The 20,730-nt window shown below is 30.9% G+C and overlaps 2 protein-coding genes across 4 annotated transcripts; both read right to left on the reverse strand.

The window, feature by feature from the left end:
* Positions 1-831: 831 nt before the first annotated feature.
* On the reverse strand, positions 832-7,143 carry LOC108453802 (protein PAT1 homolog 1-like). 2 transcript variants are annotated; one of them, XM_017752117.2, is made up of 5 exons: positions 6,742-7,143; positions 6,301-6,452; positions 4,748-4,804; positions 4,143-4,215; positions 832-3,304 (listed from the first exon to the last, which is right to left on the reverse strand). In XM_017752117.2, exons 1-5 carry the CDS (start codon positions 6,791-6,793, stop codon positions 1,260-1,262), a joined length of 2,379 nt encoding a protein of 792 aa, XP_017607606.1. In that variant the 5' UTR covers positions 6,794-7,143; the 3' UTR covers positions 832-1,259. The 2 variants fall into 2 exon arrangements, with proteins under 2 accessions (XP_017607606.1, XP_052887287.1); XM_053031327.1 differs by lacking the exon at positions 6,742-7,143 and adding an exon at positions 6,636-6,698.
* A 2,751-nt stretch (positions 7,144-9,894) lies between these two features.
* Positions 9,895-18,001, reverse strand: LOC108471718 (uncharacterized). 2 transcript variants are annotated; one of them, XM_017773371.2, is made up of 18 exons: positions 17,752-18,001; positions 16,559-16,631; positions 15,674-15,717; positions 15,337-15,379; positions 15,037-15,246; positions 14,793-14,909; positions 13,909-13,980; positions 13,612-13,656; positions 13,400-13,479; positions 13,019-13,083; positions 12,867-12,933; positions 12,618-12,731; positions 12,149-12,222; positions 11,607-11,704; positions 11,459-11,518; positions 10,835-10,903; positions 10,673-10,726; positions 9,895-10,258 (listed from the first exon to the last, which is right to left on the reverse strand). In XM_017773371.2, the coding sequence occupies exons 1-18, from the start codon at positions 17,847-17,849 to the stop codon at positions 10,202-10,204; spliced, it is 1,440 nt and encodes a 479-aa protein (XP_017628860.1). In that variant the 5' UTR covers positions 17,850-18,001; the 3' UTR covers positions 9,895-10,201. The 2 variants fall into 2 exon arrangements, with proteins under 2 accessions (XP_017628860.1, XP_017628808.1); XM_017773319.2 differs by having other exon boundaries at positions 14,793-14,915.
* Between the last annotated feature and the right edge of the window lie 2,729 nt (positions 18,002-20,730).

A 20,730-nucleotide genomic window follows, 5' to 3' on the forward strand; every position in this document is an offset into this window, starting at 1 on the left:
GGAGAATGAAACAGAAACTTGTTTCATTGTGAAGGAAAAGAATCAGTTGGTCAAAGATACGTGTCCAACCCGTTCATATGTTCAATATATATATTAAAACTTCACATCTATATTATCCTCACGCATATTACTTACTTCATTAGGAAATTTTTAATATTTATGTTTTGTGAGATATATATTTAATATATCATATATAAAGTTCCATACCTATCTGTTCTTAGAATTTTTGGGCACGTGTACTTGCTCAACAGAGAGACGTCTGAGGATAGAATATACGTATATATAAAGAAATATTTATTTATTTATATTATTAGGGTAAATTATGGTAATTGAACTTAACAACTTTTAAAATCAAAATAATAATAATTTAAGCCCTCACATAGTGTAATTTAAAGTTTTGTTTTGTAATATTAAAGATTAATTTAAAAAATTATTATATTGGATTTTAAGAATCTCTATTTTTATGTATGCACAATCCAATTTTCCTGATAATTTCTGTTTAGTTTTTTAAAATAAATGGGTCACAAAAAAAATATAATTGTTGAGAGATAATTTTTTATAATTGAGACTAAATTAACATAGCGTAAAAAAGTTAAAAGTTAAAATTGTTATTATAGAAGCTAATAGCATAAAAATGTTAAAAGTTAAAAGTTGTTATTTTGGAAGCTAATAGGTACGTGAAAGAAATCAAATTCCAAAATAAACAAATAAGCGGCAGCAGAATCAAAGGAACATTTTCAGTATATTTAAACAACAAATTTTCAACTATTACAAGATTCTGTTTTGCTCAAAGAAGAAGCCCTTTGCTCCCTCAGTTCCCAACAAATAGAATTTTAAAAAGATTGCATCACCATTCATCATACATCAATCTCCTTCACAAACTAACATAATGAAATGAAACAGTATATATTATATATATAAACATAAAACTAAAAAAAAGAAAAAGAAGCTTCCAATTCCATTCCCAAGATCTTGTACATATTCTTCTCCTAAACCCCACTAAAGCTTTCCCAACTTTGGCATTTTAAATGTTTCAATCAACATAGCAACCATTATAATAATCATAAAAAAGCTTCAACTTTTCATTCATTCACTCACCACCAATTCCCCCCTTTGCCATTGCCATTCTTGGATTCTCCCTCCTTGAAATTCCTTCTTCTTTTTTTTAAGAAAATGATAAAAAAAATTAAAAAAAAGGGGTGTCATTTAAACAAGAACCCAAAGTGTAAAAGACCTCTAAAACCTTTTTTTCTTTTAGGTTAGCCCATTACTGATTCGGAGTTTATTTGGCTATTACTTCCGGCAGGCGAGTTGGATCCGTTATCCGGGACAGAACGTTGTGAGAAGTCCATTAAAAGCTTTCTTTGAACTTCATTGGTGTGAGGGAGACTAGCACGTAAGAGCTCGCAAGGCATTTCACGTCTTATAGCTTCTGAACCAATTACTTCTGTGGTTGGTAGAGACTGGTTGTGCATCGATTGTATTATCGACTCGTATTTGGTGACGCAGTATTTGGTGAGGAGAGTGAAGAATTCATCAAACGATGCTCTCCAGAATGCATAATGAGGCATTGGGAAATTTCCGGATGGATGAGTTAAGACTTGAGTGGCTCTTTCGAGAACGGATTTTAGAATAACTGAAGCACCATCACCAGCAGGGCTTCCGAGGGGCCTGAACGGTGGTTGTTCTGAAGAACAAACAACAGCAACAAGGCAAGCACTAAGTGAACGGATATCCATGTTGTTGATAGATAGGGAAACGGTCTTTGCAAGGTCGGTAGTTGTTTCAGCTGCTTCGGGATCAGAAGAAAGACCGCCAAACAAGAATCTCAAGTGACGGAAAATGGCCATGCATACTATTCGAATAAGCTCACTTCCAGGGATGAGAAGTTTAAGGTACCTGGTGATAAGTTTACGACCCTTTGGAAGAGACACGATCCTTACGAACACAATGTCATCTTTGGGAGAACAGGTAACCGCATGTCCGCCTTTGCTAAGAGGATCAACGAGCTGAAGCGATTGTGCTAGACTTTCAAGCAGGATCTGCCGCCTCCGTCTAAGTTGAGCTCCACCGTCTTGGGGCTGACTAGATTGTAAGAGCCTGTCAATATCATCAACATCGAAAAGAAGGCCTAGAGAATCTTCAATGGTGATCCTAGCTGCTAGCATCGGTTCCTGTTCTAGAGGCTTCTCGGTTTTCTGTTCAGAACCTCCATCAACTAATGGAGGATCAATTTCAAGCAAAGGACGAGGTTTACGAATGGTAGGGATGGGGACTTTCCCAAGTGCATCAACATGAACATGCAAATGCTGCTCTCCACTACTGTTACGAGATCGAGAATGTGATTCTTTCAAGTGAGACGGGCAAAAAAGATGTTTAGCCCTGGATCCCGATGATCTTTTGGCAAGACAGGCTTGGTGGTAATAATCATCTACATAAGGATCGTTACTGTGTGTCGCAGCATGTTGCATCTTAAGAATACTCTCTATTTCTTCAGCGGTCATATGCTTGGATCGGAATTGTACCAACCCACTCTCGTTTTTCTGGCTACTGGTATCAGAACTTTGCTGAGAAAACCGCATGCTCTGCCTGTTTCTTGATGATTTTGTCCGTTGTTCCCTATGATCAGCCGTTCCAAGCATCATTTTATGCGAAGAAGGATGAGGATTATACAGCTGAGATTGTAACGCAGTCAAATGTGCCAAAGATGGTTGAATCGAATGGTGCAGCCTGTGTTGTTGCGGTGACATTAACTGTGGGGATATCAAGCCATTTTGATGAGGTATTTGATGTTGCAACATATGATGCAAAAGACCAGCATGATCTCCATGTAATAAACCGGAATTGTTAACCCAATGATTTTGCGATCTGCTACTAAAAGATAGGCCTGGAGATGTTAACTGAGACATATTACCACAGTAATGCAACCCATGAGATAAACCAGCCAAACGGAGACTAGAGTTAGACAATGGAGAGAAGGGGGACTGAGATCCACTGGTAAGAGCTGGGATTTTTAGGTGAGGAGGTAAAGACTGCTCACATCTGTTACCAGGAGGTGGGAAAGACGTGAAGGTTGATTTAGATCCAACGATCGGCTCACTAGAAAAGTGATGTGGCTGTGGTTGCTGCTGGGGATATGTGGAAGTTCTATACAAAGGTTTTGGTTCCAGGACAGGAGGAGCTGTAGAAAGATGTGGTTGCGAGGACCATCCCTTGCCTTCTTGAACATCTTCTACATCGAACACATGCTGATCCATCCAATTTAGGTAGTCTCCATCTTGAGACCAATCAGCAGCAGATGAACCTGGAAGAATTTGTTCACAACTGTAACATAAGCTACTAAAAAGTATAAAGAAGCACCATTGAAAGAAAAATCCTACAAATTCATTACTCAACTAAAGATGAGAACTTTATGTTGAAAAAAAAAGGAACTTGAATAAGAATACCAAACTCAAGTTGATCTTTTAGTTAACAGCCTTCACATAGAAAGATAAAGAATTGTTTGTGCGTGTGTATATAAACATATAGATATAGTGTGTATATAATAACAAACATTCACTTAATTCAACATGAAACTGTGTCCGGATAACAAGAATATAAGTCAGTTGGTTAAAGTACCTGGCAGGTCCCTATATTATAGGGACAAACTATACCATTAAAAAGAATCTAATAGGTCCAAACTGTAACAGAGTTAACATTTACTGTATAAAAAAATTTAGAAAATTATTTTTTCAAATGCAGTTCAATTCCAAACAAAGGATTTCATTTACAAAACCATAAAGACTTAAAAATATTAACTCTGTCAAACAGTAAATGTTAATTCTATTCCAATTTGACCTTATTTGATTCTTTTTAATAGTACAGGGACTAAATTGATCCATTTAATAGTAAAAAGACTAATTTGATTAAATCCCTACAATAAAGGACCTATCAAGTACATTCACTGTCAGTTTATCTATAGATGGGGTAAGTACAAAATTTCAATTTAGTTCATGTTACTAAGTTATGATGGTGAGGAATGCTTGTTCTGGGGATTTTCAAGCAGAAAAATGGAACGAAATTATTACCCTGTTCATTCATTAGTAGCAATACAAAATTATAACTACAATATGTGGCATACAATAAGGCTTAGTTCTACTCACTTTCCCTTGAAAAAGATCCCGATCGATCACCAATAACTCCTGGATTTCTTGGTCCAGCAACAACCCTATTCAACTGTAGAAGGAAGAGAAATACATTAAAATGCTACGAACATGAAGGGCAATGGTAAAAGTATCATGAAATTCCCTATATTAAGAGTCAGATTGTATTTTGCCCCCTGTACTCAAAATTTGAGCAAATTAGTCCACGTAAGTTAGATCACAGAGCAAACAGGACTTTTCTGTTAAAAAATTTCATCTATTTCTGCTGTTAAAAACTGACCTAGTTGATGGAATAACCAGACTGTTACCAGTGGTGTGCTACATGAGACCAGTTTTAACAGTAAAAATGGATGGGATTTTTAATAGAAGGACCGTTTGCTATTTGATCTAATGTGCGGGGACCAATTTGCCCTTTTTTTGAATGAAGGGGGCAAAATCCAATCCAACTCCTAGTAAAAGGGCCTTCATGGTACTTTTACCAAAGGACAATACACGAATAAAAACAAAAAATAGTAGCAAGAGAACAAAAGAAAGTAAACAAATATGTGAGTATGGAGAATTATGAAATTTCATGAATGCTAAGTTAGATGGATTGAGGGACTGACCTTTGCAAAAGTACTAGCCAGATCATCCATGTCAGACAATGATCCTAAACCCACAACCTGAAAATGAATAACAGGAAAATTAGAACTGAAAATAGTCATATTTCACAATCCAGAAATATCGAAAGTCGAAACAAGATTTGTGTTTAATAGATGACGGACTATTGCAAATAATGAAATCAATATGCATAAGCGCAGAAATTAATGGCATAAATTTCTTCAAAACAGGAACAAAATGAAACAGAAAGATAATATTAACTGCTTCATCATCCAAAACAATATATATATATATATAAAGCTTTAGTTTATGAGCACATCTTTCTTTCTTCGGATATCTCTTGTTAAAAATTAAAGGAACTATTTCTTTTATCACATAGTACCCTTAATTTTGAATTCCAACATAAAGTAATGTGTATATGAAGTTGTATTCGTCGAAAATAAATATCAAGAGTAGGATCTTTTCATGCATGTTAACATCCTCAGATTGATAACACCTTTACAAAAGGGGAACTTCAAATGGATAGAATATTGTCAAAAGTACTATGGAGGCCCCTGTACTAGGGATCTAATTGCATTTTGCCCCCTCTACAAAAAAACAAAAAAAAGGGCAAATTAATCCTTTTATGTTAGTTCAAAGAGCAAATTGGTCCTGTTGAAAATTTCATCCATTTCTACTATTAAAAACTGGTCCTTGTACATCAGCATGAAATTTGTCCATTTTTTATACTACAAATGGATAAATTTTTTAACAAAAACGACTAGTATGCTCCTTAAACTAATATATAGAGACTAATTTGACCCTTTTTTTGAGTAGACGGAACAAAATGTAATCTGACTTCTAGTATAGGGGCCTCCATGATACTTTTACCATAGAATATCAATTCACCTCCAAACCAAAAAAAACCTCCATTCGAGCAAAAGTATTTGGAACATAAGCCAATTGCGAAAGTGTAAACTGTCTTACAACATTACATAAGTACACTAATCAAACTTCTTATTAAACTTTGTAAACTTCAAATTCGAAAATAACCAGGGAATAGAACACAATTAAAGTTCAAAATGTGTTCAACAACATAGACTAAAACACAAGAGATAAGTACAAAATTGAAGGCCAACAAACTCGACGAAGATGTTTAAGGCCTAATCAAACTCCAATGTAAATAACAATTTAAGGTCATAACATAGGACTTTTCATATCATAGAATGAAAAAGTAGCAGCATCTAGAAAGCAATGCGGAAGTAACAGTAAAAATGCCATAGAGGCCCCTTTAAAAGGAATTAGATTGCATTTTGCCCCTTATTCAAAAAAATGATAGGTTAGATATAAAAACAATTTGATCTTTTTGTTAAAAATTCCATCCATTTTTACTGTTAAAACTGGTCTCTGTACGATGTACATGTGGCAATTATATCTAGTTATTCTGTCAGACATGCAAAGGACTAAACTGCTTTTAATCTAATGTAGAAAGACTAATTTGCTCGCTTTTTGAGTAGGGGGCAAAATGCAATCTGACTGGAGGGCTGCACAATGTGTAACCAAAGGAATAAAATCTCACCTCTCCTCTATCAAACAAATGGTACTCATCATCTTCAGTGGATGCAAACACAGGAGAATCCTCTTCAGCATCTTCTAAACCCCCCAAGTCCACTTCTTCCACAGCATTTTGACCAAAAAATTCGTACTGGGATGCATCAAAAAGAGCATTATCTGCAAAAAATAAAACCATAAAAGAATAGCGATTAAACAATATAAGCCGATGAACTGATACAATACATCTCAACAAACCATCAAATAAACAAAACCCTACAATTAAACTAAAAAAACCGAAATTTTTAATTTTTTTTTTAAGAAAGGTAAATCAGTAATCTAGCAAAGACAGTAAAGCTATACCGTTTGGTAGCTGAGAAACAAAAAAGTAAAGATCCAAACTTTTCATGGAAATTAATTTTCTTTCGCATCATAAAAACAAAAACAAAATTGAAAAAAATAAAAAAACCTGAGGAAGCTTGAGAGAAGCTGCTGGGAAGTTTACCATCGGATCTCTCCATATTTACATAAAAAAAACTAAAAAAGAAAACCCTAAATACAGCAGCAGCAGCAACAGAAGAAGAAGAAGAAATATGAAATTTTATAATTTGGGGGAATTTTTGTTTTGAATTAAGATGGAGACATGAAGGGGGAGAGTGGCAAGTGATGTAAATAAAGGAGGATTAAGGGGGTTTTTTTTTATTTAAGGAAGGGAAAATCGAAGGAAAAAAATGAAGAAAAGAAAGAACGAAAAATCTCTCTCAGTCTCTGGGAGAGAGACGGAGGAGATGAAAGAGAAAAACTGGAAATTAATAAAAAGGAGGGTTTGGTTTCTTCTTTCTTTTTTTCCTTTTGGTTTTTGGTTTCCTTTATTAAAACAAATATTAAATAAAAATTTATAGTATTTTTTTGGCTAATTATATTTATAATTTATATGTTTATATAAATCATAATAAATAAATAATATTATATGTATTTAGCCAATAAGGTCTAAGAGATCTTTTAATATTTACTAATATACTCATAAATAAGAAATATATAAACAAATACAATGTAAAATCAAATTGGTACTATTTATAATAGATGAAGAGTTGAAAAGAATTGGGTAAAATTTGTCCATGGTATTCATACACATATTGAGACCCAATGACCCATAAAATAAATCATGCGTAAATTGTCTCGAGATTTATTTTAACTTAAATCTCACTACGTGTAAATCCTCTTTTAAGTTACTACGGTTTAGTTTTAGATATATTTTGGTATTTGGTGGTGCTTAGTGTTATCAAAACTGGACTAAAACAATGGTTAAACCAATTAGATCAAGTATTAATCGGTATATGGTTCGAACAAAAGAATTTAATTGTCTTTTAAGTGAATCGCTTGAAACTGATAAAAAAATTGAACAAACTGTTGGTTGAAACCAATAAATTAGTTTTATTAAAATTTTTAATAACTTTTAACATTTTATGATTTTTTAATCCAATCGATTTAACTATTCATCTGATTTTAAAATGATGCTTGATAATATTTAATTTTAATTATAGTGAATTTGAATGTATATTATTTATAATTATAATTTTACTTATAAATATACATTGTATATTTAAAATATTAATACATTTATATCGTATTTATATAATTTTTATGTTAATATTCATGTTTTTATAATTCTTTCAAATCTATAAAATATTAATAGTGTTTTATTTAATTTTAATTCTAAAATTTTGATATTTTAAAAATAAAGAATTAAAATAATTGGTAGCTTGAGTGAGATGAATTGCGTTTTGTGTTTTCGTACACTGATTGACACGTGTTGACACTGAGAAAATGACTGATTCAGATTGCTACATTCAACAAACAAACAAAATAAATATATACGAAAACAAAATAAATTACAAAAAGAAAAGTTATATTCTTTTTCTCTTTTGTCTCTCTTCACTAGTTTTTTTTTAATTATTACAGAGAATATTCTAAATTATTAAAATATAGAATTTTAATTGAAAAAAATTGGATGTAAGGAATACATATTGGAATTTCAAGATGTTTAAGATTTATATTTTAATAAAAGAAAATTAAATTGAATAAATGATGCTTTTGCAACAAATTTTTATTATTATTATAAAAATCAGTAAATTTAAATTGTTTTTATACATTAGAAAACGTTAGGCATGGACCAAATTTAATTTTAATGAAATTTATTATTGTACTTATATCATAGGGGTACGTAAAAAGAAAAGAAAAGAAATTTTATTTGGGTTTAAACAAATATCGTAAACTTGTTTATAAAGTAATTATAAAGTCAAAACATGCCTAATCTAATTGATTACCAAATGGCTTATCTTTATGTTTAAGTTTCATTACATTTGCTGCCAAAAATTAAAAAGTGTTAATTACATCATTTTCCTTTTCATTATTTTAACACAAATTTTAGATTTTATTTAGACGAAAAAATTAATTCAAAGATTAAAATCTAATAACATTAATATTACATAATTTCATTAAAAATTTTAAAACATTCTTTTTAATAATATAAACATGAAAGCTACCGCATCATTATCGTTAAAATTAATAATCCAATCAATTCATTATGCCTTTTATTTATGCTAAAAATACCCGTAAACCCTACACACAATTTTTCATAATTAGTTAACAATAAAAGGAGAATTTTAGTAACAATATCCGAAAATTACTTTCAAAATTATTATGTATAATAATTTAACTTTCAATTTAATGTTTGAAAATGATAAAGAGCTCTTTTATTATTACAAATGATAAAATTAACTAATGTGACAACAACATTAAAGTAACAATGAAGATAAGTAGACATTCAAGACTTTCGTCTTTATCCTATCATCCAAATATTAATAAAATATTGAGACCAAATTGACTTATCATCAAAGTAATTACTCTGATAACTAAAACATCTTATTGGTTTATTTAACTTTCTTATCAAAGATTTCCATCTTCACTTTTCCCACCTTTCATGCCAAACTAGTACTAGCAAACTACTTGAGTTCGACTTGAAAGAGACTCGAACTCGATTTAGTAATTATTCAGCTAAACTTTAGCTTGTGCTATCGATTCTGCCAAATTTAAACTTAGTAATACTTGACTTGAACAACTCACAAGCTTTATTGAGCTTTTCATTTTTAATATTATTAAATTACATTATTGCCCTTAATATATATTATTAACCTTAAGCTTAATTATAGAGCCGAGCTCGAGCTTGAATATGAAAATTGATAAACAAGCTTAATCAAGCTTGAGCTCGAGTAATTCAATTATATCTCCTACCAAGCTCAAACATAAAAGTAGATATTCAATCGAGCTCGAACCAAGTATCGAACTTCAAATTTTGAGTTCAGCTTGAGCTTTAACTTGCCAATATTCAAGCTCAGGTCGGCTTAGTTACACCCCTAGGACTTGGTATACACATCTATTTAAGCTAAGTTATCCATACTCCTAGGTGAATATCAAATATACCAATATGTCATCAATCGAACCATGAGTAGAGTTAATAAAAGATTTGTTATCAAGTCTTCAGGTCAAACTAGTCCTGGGTTCAATCCCTACCTCTACCTCTTCCCCTTATCAAATATATATTTACACAAACAACACTGTATCTCCAACAAATGTAAATTCGAACTTTTTAAAGTTTTCCGAATCATACACGTCCAAATAAATGTAAAATGAAAACTTGGGTTAACATCAACTCTTAAGTTGTAAGGAAACAAAATTTTGGTTCAAAACAGAATATGCTGATTGCATAAATCTATATAATTAATCAAAGAACTGATTATGTTTTGTAATAATCCAAACTAACAAGAAAATCTCAGGGGAAATTAAGTCTTATATATAAAAAATATCCAAATGAGGAATAAAACCTGAGAGTATGTTTAAGAGAGGAATGCATATCATCTTCTTGCAAGCTATGTCGTAGTTGTTCTTTTCTTTCGCATTGTCCAGAATGCAGCATGGTAATGGTTCTGCAAAGAGTATCATAATCAGGAAGCTAAAATTTTAGGACACAACATTTAACTGTACAAATAGCATTATCTGTGATGGCGGCTAAGCGCAAAGATTGGGTATAATGTTTTTTGGTGTCTTTGATTGATGTTATAATGAACAGGCTAATGACATGTAAGAATAGGCAAATGGGCATGGATGAACTATTTGATTAGCAAAACCAAGGTAAAATGGTTCTTGATGTCTTTGATTGACATATATAATCAACCGGCGAAGTACATGCGAGTCATGGGCAAACAGACAGTGATGAACAGTTTGATTATGAACCTAATATGGAATCACCAAAGGAAGAAGAGCACCATTTCCATTTAGATATAATAAGATAGAATGTGACACCTGGAATGAGAATTAGTGGAGAAGGTTAAAACACTTACTTGCATCATGGATCGAGGATTTGTAGTATACGTTGTTTCAATGGTCTGTTCTTTCTGCAGTCATGAATATGACGGTATGATTGAATACATGGCTTGGCCAAAAATTAAAGGGAAAAAAAATTATGGGACATATAAGAACAAAAAGGGTGTACAAAATATTACCTCTAACTCAAATCCGTAGTGAAAAGCAATCTTCTTTACATCTTCCAAACTCAACTCAATTGACATATCCTAAAGTGCAGATAAAGGGAGAAAAAGGTAAGGGAGGGAGATAGAATAGTAAGGGGCACAGTAGCAAAAACTGGACATCTGTCTTTACAAGCTAATTGAGCTTGACTCGGGAAAACACGAACTCCACTTAAGTTGAGCTTGATTTCTCAAGGGAGCCAAGTTTGAGTATCCTAATTCATGGCTTAAGTTGCCTAACTCCTAACTTGAGTTGCTCGTGAGCCTAATCGAGTTTTTTATTTATTATTTTAATACATCTTTTTATTACTTTTATTTAGTTAAGAAAATTTTCAATTTGAGCTCATATTCATGCAAAAATAATCAAGTTTGAGACCGAGCATGAGAATCAAGCTCTTTTTTCACTAGGTAAACAAACCTATTGAACAAGCTCAAGTAGTTTGGTTTTTATCTGAAATCGAGCCTTTTTGAGTCAAGCTTGAGACCGAGCTTCTTACTGCTTAGGCTTCACTCAATTACACCCCTTAGATGAGTGGAGCAAAACATTAAGATCAGCCAATAAAATTGCTTTGGCATAGAAGTGCTCAGAATACAACTTACATCTTCCTGCCCGTACATGTCTGCAAAGTGATACAATAGAGGTCCGAAGTTTATCCAAACCTGCCATCCAACCAATTGTTTAATCATTACACCAACTCAAAGCAATGTTAAAGGTAAAATGAATAAAACAGTGTTAAGGGTAACTCACACCACCCTCCTTCAAAATTCTTGATATGATTTCAATGTACTCAATGATGTTGTGCGCCGTGTCAATAAAGAAACAAGTCACAACAGCATCCCAGACTCCTGTAGACAGCATACATACACTCCATAAGGTTTTACAATCCGATATACATATGCGGTACAGCTAATATGCACATAAGTACATCCATATATATGTATGTGCCAACAACTTAAAAACTGCACTCCTATTGTGGAATGTAGCCAACCCACAAGAACCTCCCCCATTGAAGGATTAGTGCCATTATTGGATAAGTAACAACAAGAAGATAGATTGCAAACCTAAAGGGTCATTTTCAGCCACAAAGCGGCTGGTACTCTGCTACCATTTCAATCAGTTTTAAGGAAAGTAGTCCTACCACACCTAGGCCTTAAAGGTATGTGTTCTACTTTATATGTACTACTATTCTAGTTAGTGTAATTAATAAATAAGGAGCATATGGTATAACATTCATAGTCAATAGACAAAAATTACAATATACATGGAAGAAGAAGCGCCAGTAACTTTACCAATCTGGCTGGAATCGTTATAGACTTCAACAAAATCCCCACCACACATAGAAAATCCTTCAGTAATCCCTGCACTGCCAGCAACCAGAAAAGCCAATGGCAACTTAGCAATGAAATTCACGTAAATATTATGAAACAAAGAACCTCAATGGAATTGACATAAGTTTTATAAGCAGAAAGACAAAGATTTGTCCATTAAGTTTTTCGTAGGCTGATAGGTTCTAAACAATAAACTAAGCCTTTGATATTCATAGACTCTATTATATAAGATCATTACCACTGGGAGTTTCATAAAGAAAAAAAAAACTAAAAAAAAAATCAATAATGGACCATCAAGGCAAAATGCTTCTCCTAAGCTCTGGAGTTGACTTGGAAGGTATATTGCAAGGAACAGGTTCAAGAAAAGTAAATTACATAAAACTGTAAAGCATTTATAGGGAAACCACAGAAGTAAACAATGGCTTAATACCTCGCTGGATGAATATCTGGTATTGAAACAGGACGAAGTTGATCATTGTCTGAAAGTGAATTGCAATTGCTGTGGATCCAAGGATATATTGTCCATTGTCCAGTTGTTTCAGTACTGGAAAATGAAATAGAACAAATAAATTTTATGGCTCTTGGGATTTGGGAAAAGGAATAGGATAGACTTAGCAGAACACGCATCTTTACAAAGGGATTCTAGTTTGCATAAATGTACTAGAGGTAAAGTTCTTACTGATTAAGAATAAAACTTGAACATATCATCATGTAGTACGAAAATTCATTTCCTTGACTTATGAAACCTGTTACATGAGATGAGAAATCTCAAAAGAACAATGATAGCCTCCGTCAAGTCAAAGAAGTAACGGTTTGACATAAAATACATACCAAGGCATGAAATCTCTAGGGCTAGCCGCCCAAGTCCAGCACCAGGAACTAAACATGCAGGAGGGCTGCACAACAAAATATATGGTTTTACTACAATAGTAAAACAAAACAGTTACATACCACAACATAACAAAATACAGTTACAAAAAATATGGTTTTCTTATCAGTCATATTAAGATTCGTATACAAGCAGGAAGCTCAAGGTCTATCTGGATTCTAATCCCAAAATTACCGCAATATGAGTGGTTTGCTACTCTTGAAAAAAATGCATTTTCTAACCAAATTGAAAAATAATGCTATCATCCCAATCATTAGACAAGTGAAAAGAAAATTCAGTATATATAAGGACAAAGTCCAAAGTAACACATTAAAGATCCGTACCTCTCTTTGGAGCGATTAGGAAATTGGGCATCAAGTTCTTCAAGAATGGGCTCATAGCACTGATTTCGTTCTTTTTCTCCCTGCAATAAAGTAATAGTTCCACGTTTATCAAAAGAACATACAAAAAGGAACTTATACAAGTTTGTCCTGAAACCATCCATGGTGACTCGAAACTTGAGAACCATTTAAAATAAAATATAAAAAAGTAATACCTCTGCTGCCCAGTCTCTTACAATATTTCTTATTATGCAACGCACCTGAAGAAATAAAAGAAATAAACATGAATTACAACACTTTTTTTTTGCAAGTTTAAACAATGAAACATATTTCATGCTAAAAATTCCAAACCAAAATTCTAACTAAGACAGCAAAAAGTAAATTAGGACAAGTCTATATTATTATAAGACCTTCGTGCAATACTTAAAGTGATAAAACTAATGGATATACTTAGGACTAACAATTTAATTCAACACTAACACTTAACAGCAAGAGCATGAACACCAACAAACCTTATCAACATCAACCAATGGAACATTTAACTGCAATGATGGATCCAGCCAGTCATGTGGAGATGAAAATGCCTGAATTTAAAAACAGATAGGCAGAGATAATTAGAAAAGAACGGCAAACAGAAAATAGATTGAATATCACGCTTCAAAAAATTAGACAATGATGACAAAAGTGCACAGATAACTTGCTTCAGAATCTGCCAATACAAGAATGAAAGGAAAAAGCGTTTTAAAAAAGAAAAAAAAAACTTTTCATAACACTCTTCAATGAGGGGCCCCATGCAGCCCTAATCATTTCTAATATACCCAGCCTCAACATGTCTGCAAATAGTAGTTAAGAAATTCTATTAACTTCTCTGTAGAAAGGGAAACTTCCTATCAATGATCTCCAAAGTTGTGTCTGTATAAACACTTGTATGCATCACATGAATGCATTTTGATCAAACAGACAGTAACTATTCCAAACAAGAACCAGAGTTTACACACACATCTTACAACACAAGATCAAATAAGAAGAAAAAGGAGGGGAAGGGATGAGGGACACAGATAGAAAAACATAAAGTTCCCTACTCCTAAATATCATGGAAATATGTAACTATAAGAATTAGGGAAAGCAATTATTTTTCTCTTGGTTTGGGGTAATGGGGAATAGAATCCCACTCTTTGAATGGGAAATTATTAACCCAGAAGTTGAGCCAAATGCTTGGTTGCAGAAAGAAATCATGATAGATCAGAAGATGCAACACCTAATTAACTAAGAACTTGTTGAATCTTTAAGCACCTTTTTACAAATAGAAGAACTAAATTTTCATCTAGCCAACATCCAACATCTCATTTGTCTTGGCAAAAGATAAAAACAGCATGTAAAGAATAAAATGTATTACATTCCCATTAGAATCAGCGACATCGTTGCTGCAACATTCAGCTATCTCATTGTTATTTTCCACTTCTCCAGCACCGCTTCCAAAGATAGGCTCATGTTGCTGTTCGCTTTTCACCTCCTGCAGCTATCTACAAAAGTCAAATTTCTAAATGAAAAGAAATAAATCAAGAAACAATCAAATGGTGGAGTTTTGATATTTATTATACAAATTAAATATATTTCACAAAAAACTAGTGAGTGGGCACCTCTGTTGTTGGATTGCTCATTATGTTGCTTTTTTCCTGAGGACAAGCTTCAGCATGGTTAGAACAACACATTCTTCCGCTGGTTGATGCAGACTGACAAGAGGAAGCATTTCTCTCCTCAGAATGGCAATGCCCATGTTCAAAGTTTTCTAGGTGTGGATCCTTGCAACCATCCACATCCTGGCTCATATCTAAAGGAGGTTCAAATGCCTGTCAAACAGATTTTAATAATTATAGCCTTTCGAGTATATTATCTTCCAACAGAAACTAGTGGAGAAACAGAAATGTACTCTGACACACCTGAAGCATGGTAAATATGAAATACGAATTCAAAGAAATACACCTGCACCAAGAAATGTGAGAAATTATAATTTGTTAAGATGTCAAAACCATATTTTAGTTGAGATACACAACACAACAGTTTTCTTTTCCTTGAAAGGTTTAATTAGGAATATAGTCAATGCACTTGTACAAATTGTTTAAAAGAAGCAAATCTAGTCTGTGTACTTTAACAAAAGTTTCAGTTAGGTCAAAAATAAGTTTCAAATTAAGATTTTGGACCTGTTCTAAGTTAAGGCAGCATAAACTGGGAACCAGAAATTAAACCACAAATAAAAGCAAGGAAATAGAAATTTACCTTCTTAGATTTTGGAACTTAGAAGGATAGTGGGGCAACAAAGCCTAAAAAAACAAAAAAACAAATTGAGGACATAATAAAGCAAGGATAATAAAGGTAACCATTTAAGAGCAGAACAATTTGGCACAAAAAGTTCCAATCACACTGAAGATCTTGCAGCAAAGAAGAATATTTAAATGACTGCATCCTTGTAGATAAGGCCAGTACATTTCCAAGCAACATTACATATAAAGTATGATGAAGTAAATAGCAAAACACCCTATCGGAATACTGAGAAAGAAAATAGACATAACTGGACAAGAATCTCAATTTCCAGTTTTCTTTCGTTGGGTTAAAAAAATACCCTTTGCTTCCACCCTTCCTAACAGCAGCAACTAAGACAACAGCTAAGTCCAATTTGCTTCATAGCAATAGGTAGGCACATTTTCTTTCTAAAAGCATGTAATTAGTCTCAGTTATGGTTAGATAGAATGTTACACCAAGCTATCTCAAGCACTTTTCTCAGGTTCTGAAGTCTGAATCAGGGAGGCACATTTATAAAATGTCTCGGAATGGAAAATTCTTGCATCCATCTTTATAGTTGCCTAACTGTGAAGCACACCAGAAAAAGATTTATTAATGTCAAGTTCAATAAAATTCCCTCACTGTTTTGCTTTAGATTCGAAGGTAACCTAATAACTAAAAAGACCCATTCCTGGTATTGAGCATATATTTTTAAAAAAACCAAAATTTAGGTTCCTCCTTTTCTCTAAACTAACACCATAATGAACATGGTCTTGAGCATGTTATAGTGGTAAAAGACCATAGCCAACTGTGTACAAATTTCCTGAGATCAGTTGCAGGCAAAAGTAACTTTTTAGAGATTAGTCAAGCAAGAGAGAGCACCTTGTGAGCAGGCGGAAGCTTCTTAAATGATTTTTCATATCTTCTGACATCCTCTTCAGCAGCCTCTGGATAACTGCATAAATTTTCCATGCAAGAAAGGGGAAATATCATTGACAATTGAAACAGGGTTGGCACTTGGTATGGAAAGTTAGAAACTGTCTATTGCTAGAGATAATTGCAAAGTTAGCACTATATTGAATAACCGAACCCTTTTCCTCATTTAAGGTCAGATCATTCCTTTTAATACTTGCTTTAGCTACAGAAACAAAATGGAACGAAGTGCATTTGAAGTATAAAAGCACATACTATTTTTGCAAAAGTAAAAGATCTTTGTCAGTAGAAATTAGCATGACTTGTTGCTTTTCATTTTAACCACTGCTACTCTACGTATTGGCGGTTCACAGCATTCCTTAGTTTTATATGAAACAATTATATCTAAGTATAACATTTCAGTCATGTTTAATCATATATTTTCTGTTTTTTTGAAGCAACAACAAGAAAATAACAAATAGCTAGTAGCAAGCAAAATCAACAACCAAAGAGAGACTAAACTAAGCATAGTATTCACAACCAAAAGCACATTTAAAATAATTGACGGCAGACTATAACCAAGTAACAACAACAGAATTTGTACATAAAATATAATAACTAGAAATCTAATACTATTTTCGACAGGGCGGATGAATCAATAACAGCATATGTAATATTTTTAACTCAAAAATATTAACTCAAACATTAAATTAGAACGTTTTCTTTCTATTTTTTCCCTCTCTTTCCTTCCTGCCAAACAGAGTGTAAATATGCATACAAATGTAATAAAAAAACATGAAATTAGAAGAAGAAAATTACTTCAAGCACGATAATCAACAATATTTTATACTTCACTTCAAACTCTTTAAAGTACCGAAAATTAGTCCACATTAGCTTAACCTTCAAATTTAAAACTTAATTTTAAGTTTAGACATCGCAGTATACTATATTCAACTTCAATGGAACTGCAGCCGAAATTAATTTTATTTATAAAAAAAAAACTAAAAAATCATCGTTTCTCATTATACCTTTTCCTTTAAAAAAAATGAATCTACTCAAACTGATTCAGAAATCATGCGAGACTACAGAGAAAACTCATAATAATAGAAACAATAAATTCAAAAAAAAAAAAGAGACAAAAATCGAAGGAAAAAAAAAGATACTTGAGATAAGCACTGATAATACGGCGAAGGGATTTGACTTCAAGTGCTTCTTCAAGCTTCCTTTGACGACGTCGTTCTTCGTCTTCTTCAATCTCCATTGCCCTCTTTCTTTTTTCCCTTTCGCTGCTTCTTTTTCTCACTGATCGCCAATAAAAAAAATGAATTTTAATTTTTCATTTTTTTTAAAATGTTGCTTTTGATAATAAAGCCCTAATGTGCACTGTGTAGTAGTGTAAGCGTACGACTGTTTTACTGTGAAAATAAAGTGAATTTTTTTGTTTTAATTTTGCTTTTTTTTTTTTTTGAAAAATTTACCTTTTTATAGAACCTCTCTAATTTCTCTTAAATATTTAGCAAATCCATTTTATCAAGGGTGATTTGTTTTATTGAAAATAGTTTTCCAAAATAAATTTTGAAAAATAATTTATCTTTTAAAAAGTTAATATTTTTTGGAGTTTAAATAAATTTATATAAAATATTTTTTACTATTTGGTATATTTTTCAAAAATATTTTTAAAAGGTTATTTTAATAAAACAAACATACTGAAATTTTCTTATATTTTCATTATTTAATTAAATTTATTTTATATATAAATTTATATTTTACATAATTATTTATAAAACAAATATAACATAAATATATTTTTATTTAAATATATTTATTATAAAATATTATAGTGCAAATTTCTTTTAACAATTGATATTTATTTTTAATATGAAAATATTATGTAATAATCATTGTGGTATAAAAACTTAATAATAAATAATGTTGAAAAATATAGAGATCACGTATATAATAAGTATAATTATATATTATTATTTACTATAATAAAATATTAGTTCAAATTAAAAGTGATCTAATTTAGTTAAAGTTTATTAGACTTTAGTTATTAGTCTCCAAATTACACATATAGATAACTTTTTAATATGTCATCTTTAGAAAAGAGAGTCATTTTGATTTTGAAGATCAAAATCGTAAGGTTTGTAGATTTTAAGAAATTGATAGATTCAAATACACTTCCGCATCTAGTTTTATTCTTGATTTATTATTGATGATTTGACATGACGATCATGGTTTATGGTTTGTTAAGATTTATATCATATATTATTTTCGATTCTAACAAATAATATTTAACTAAAACTTAATTTAAATTACAAGCATTATTTAAACAAATGCTCATATTTATAGAATTAAAATGTTCACATTTTATACTAGGTTAAAATATTTATAAGTCTTTGTACTTTTCATAAATTTGAAATTTAGTCCATGTACAATTATTTTTAGTTAGTCCTACTTTTAAATATAAAATTCAAGTTCAATTGTTTTCATTATTAAAAAATTTTGTTAAATTCGTGTTCATTGTAAGTCATTTTTATATTACATGAATACTAAATATTTTTATTTAAAATGTGATATCAAAAAATCGATAATAAAAATTAATAATGTTAACAATTGGACTTGATTTTTAAATCTGAAAAGTAAAGGACTAAATTCTTGAAAATAGAAGTACAAGGACTAAATTCCAAATTTGTGAAGAGTACATAGACTTATGGCATATTTTAACCTTTATACTACAAAATAATTATTATTGATATATTTATAATTGTAATAAATATTTATTATTAAAATATTAATATTGAAATATTTTTAATATTATATGAAAATTATTGTTTTTAAAAGATATTATTAAAATAAAATTAAATATCAAATAATTTATTAAAATAATAAATTATATTAATAATTTATTATATGATTAGATATAGATAATTAAATATGTATGTTTAGTGATATTGAAAATTATAATATTTTATTAAATTTAAATATTTTTAAAAATAAAAATTTATTATTAATATAATAATATTAAAATGATAAGTCATTTTATAGAAAAAAAAGATTTATTTTCTATTGGCTAAGTTGTTTTTCATAAAACAAACAAAGGAATATATAAAAATATTTTTGGAAACTATTTTCAATAAAACAAACGAAGCATTAATTTTAAAACGAGCAATTACAGATAATTAATCTAAGATTATTTATGTTTTCTTTTATTTGTACATAAATTTAATTGATATAATAATAAATTAAGTCTTTAATATTTATATATTTGATCAAATTGGTTTTGAGTATAAAAAATTATTTGAAAAATATATAATTTTTAAAAATCTACAAAATTCAAAAAGTATATAAAAAAAACAACTTTTGCTTCAAGTACATATAACTAAGAATGAATTAACTTTGAGGACTAAAAATATTATTATATCAATTAAAATTATGTAAAAATGATGAAAAGTATTAGTGTTGTGATTAATTATTTTAGATGCTCACTTATGTAATTATAAGAGATTAAATTATTCTAATTTTATTTAAAAGACCTATTTGCTTAATATCAAAATTGAGAGAAATTAGAAAGATTTTTTATGTTTTTAATATCATCGTGAGCAGACAAAATTATACTCCGTATTGAATTGCTTTTACGTTATAACTACTCCACCACATGGTTGTAATTGTATAGACCCGAATTGGGATTGAATTGCATATGTATATATCAAAACCATAAAATTTTGACTAAATTCGAACTCGAGCCTAATCAAATCTCATTTTACAGAGCCAACTCTGTCAAAACTATTTTTCTTTCATTCACAATTAATGTGTTTAATCAATTGTATATAATTTTAATTCAAAAAGTTGGATGACCAAAAATGAAAAAAATCAAATAATTAAGTGATCATTTTGTAACTTTTCATAATTAGATGACAAAAAAAAAATACTAATAATTGGGTCACTACCTGATAAACACACTAATTTACATAATTCTTGTGTTCAAGTTGGTTCATTTCTGAATTAATCCCTGCTTAATTGGTGTTTTTCATGATTTAATCTTGTCAGGGATGCAATTGGTCAAAAACGAGCAAAAAGGGACCAAATTGAAAGACAAATCGTTGAGTTGGGGCCAAATCATAAAGATGGGAAGGCCAAGG

The sequence above is a fragment of the Gossypium arboreum genome, chromosome 7 (genome assembly GCF_025698485.1).
Source record: "Gossypium arboreum isolate Shixiya-1 chromosome 7, ASM2569848v2, whole genome shotgun sequence".
Lineage (NCBI taxonomy): Eukaryota > Viridiplantae > Streptophyta > Magnoliopsida > Malvales > Malvaceae > Gossypium > Gossypium arboreum.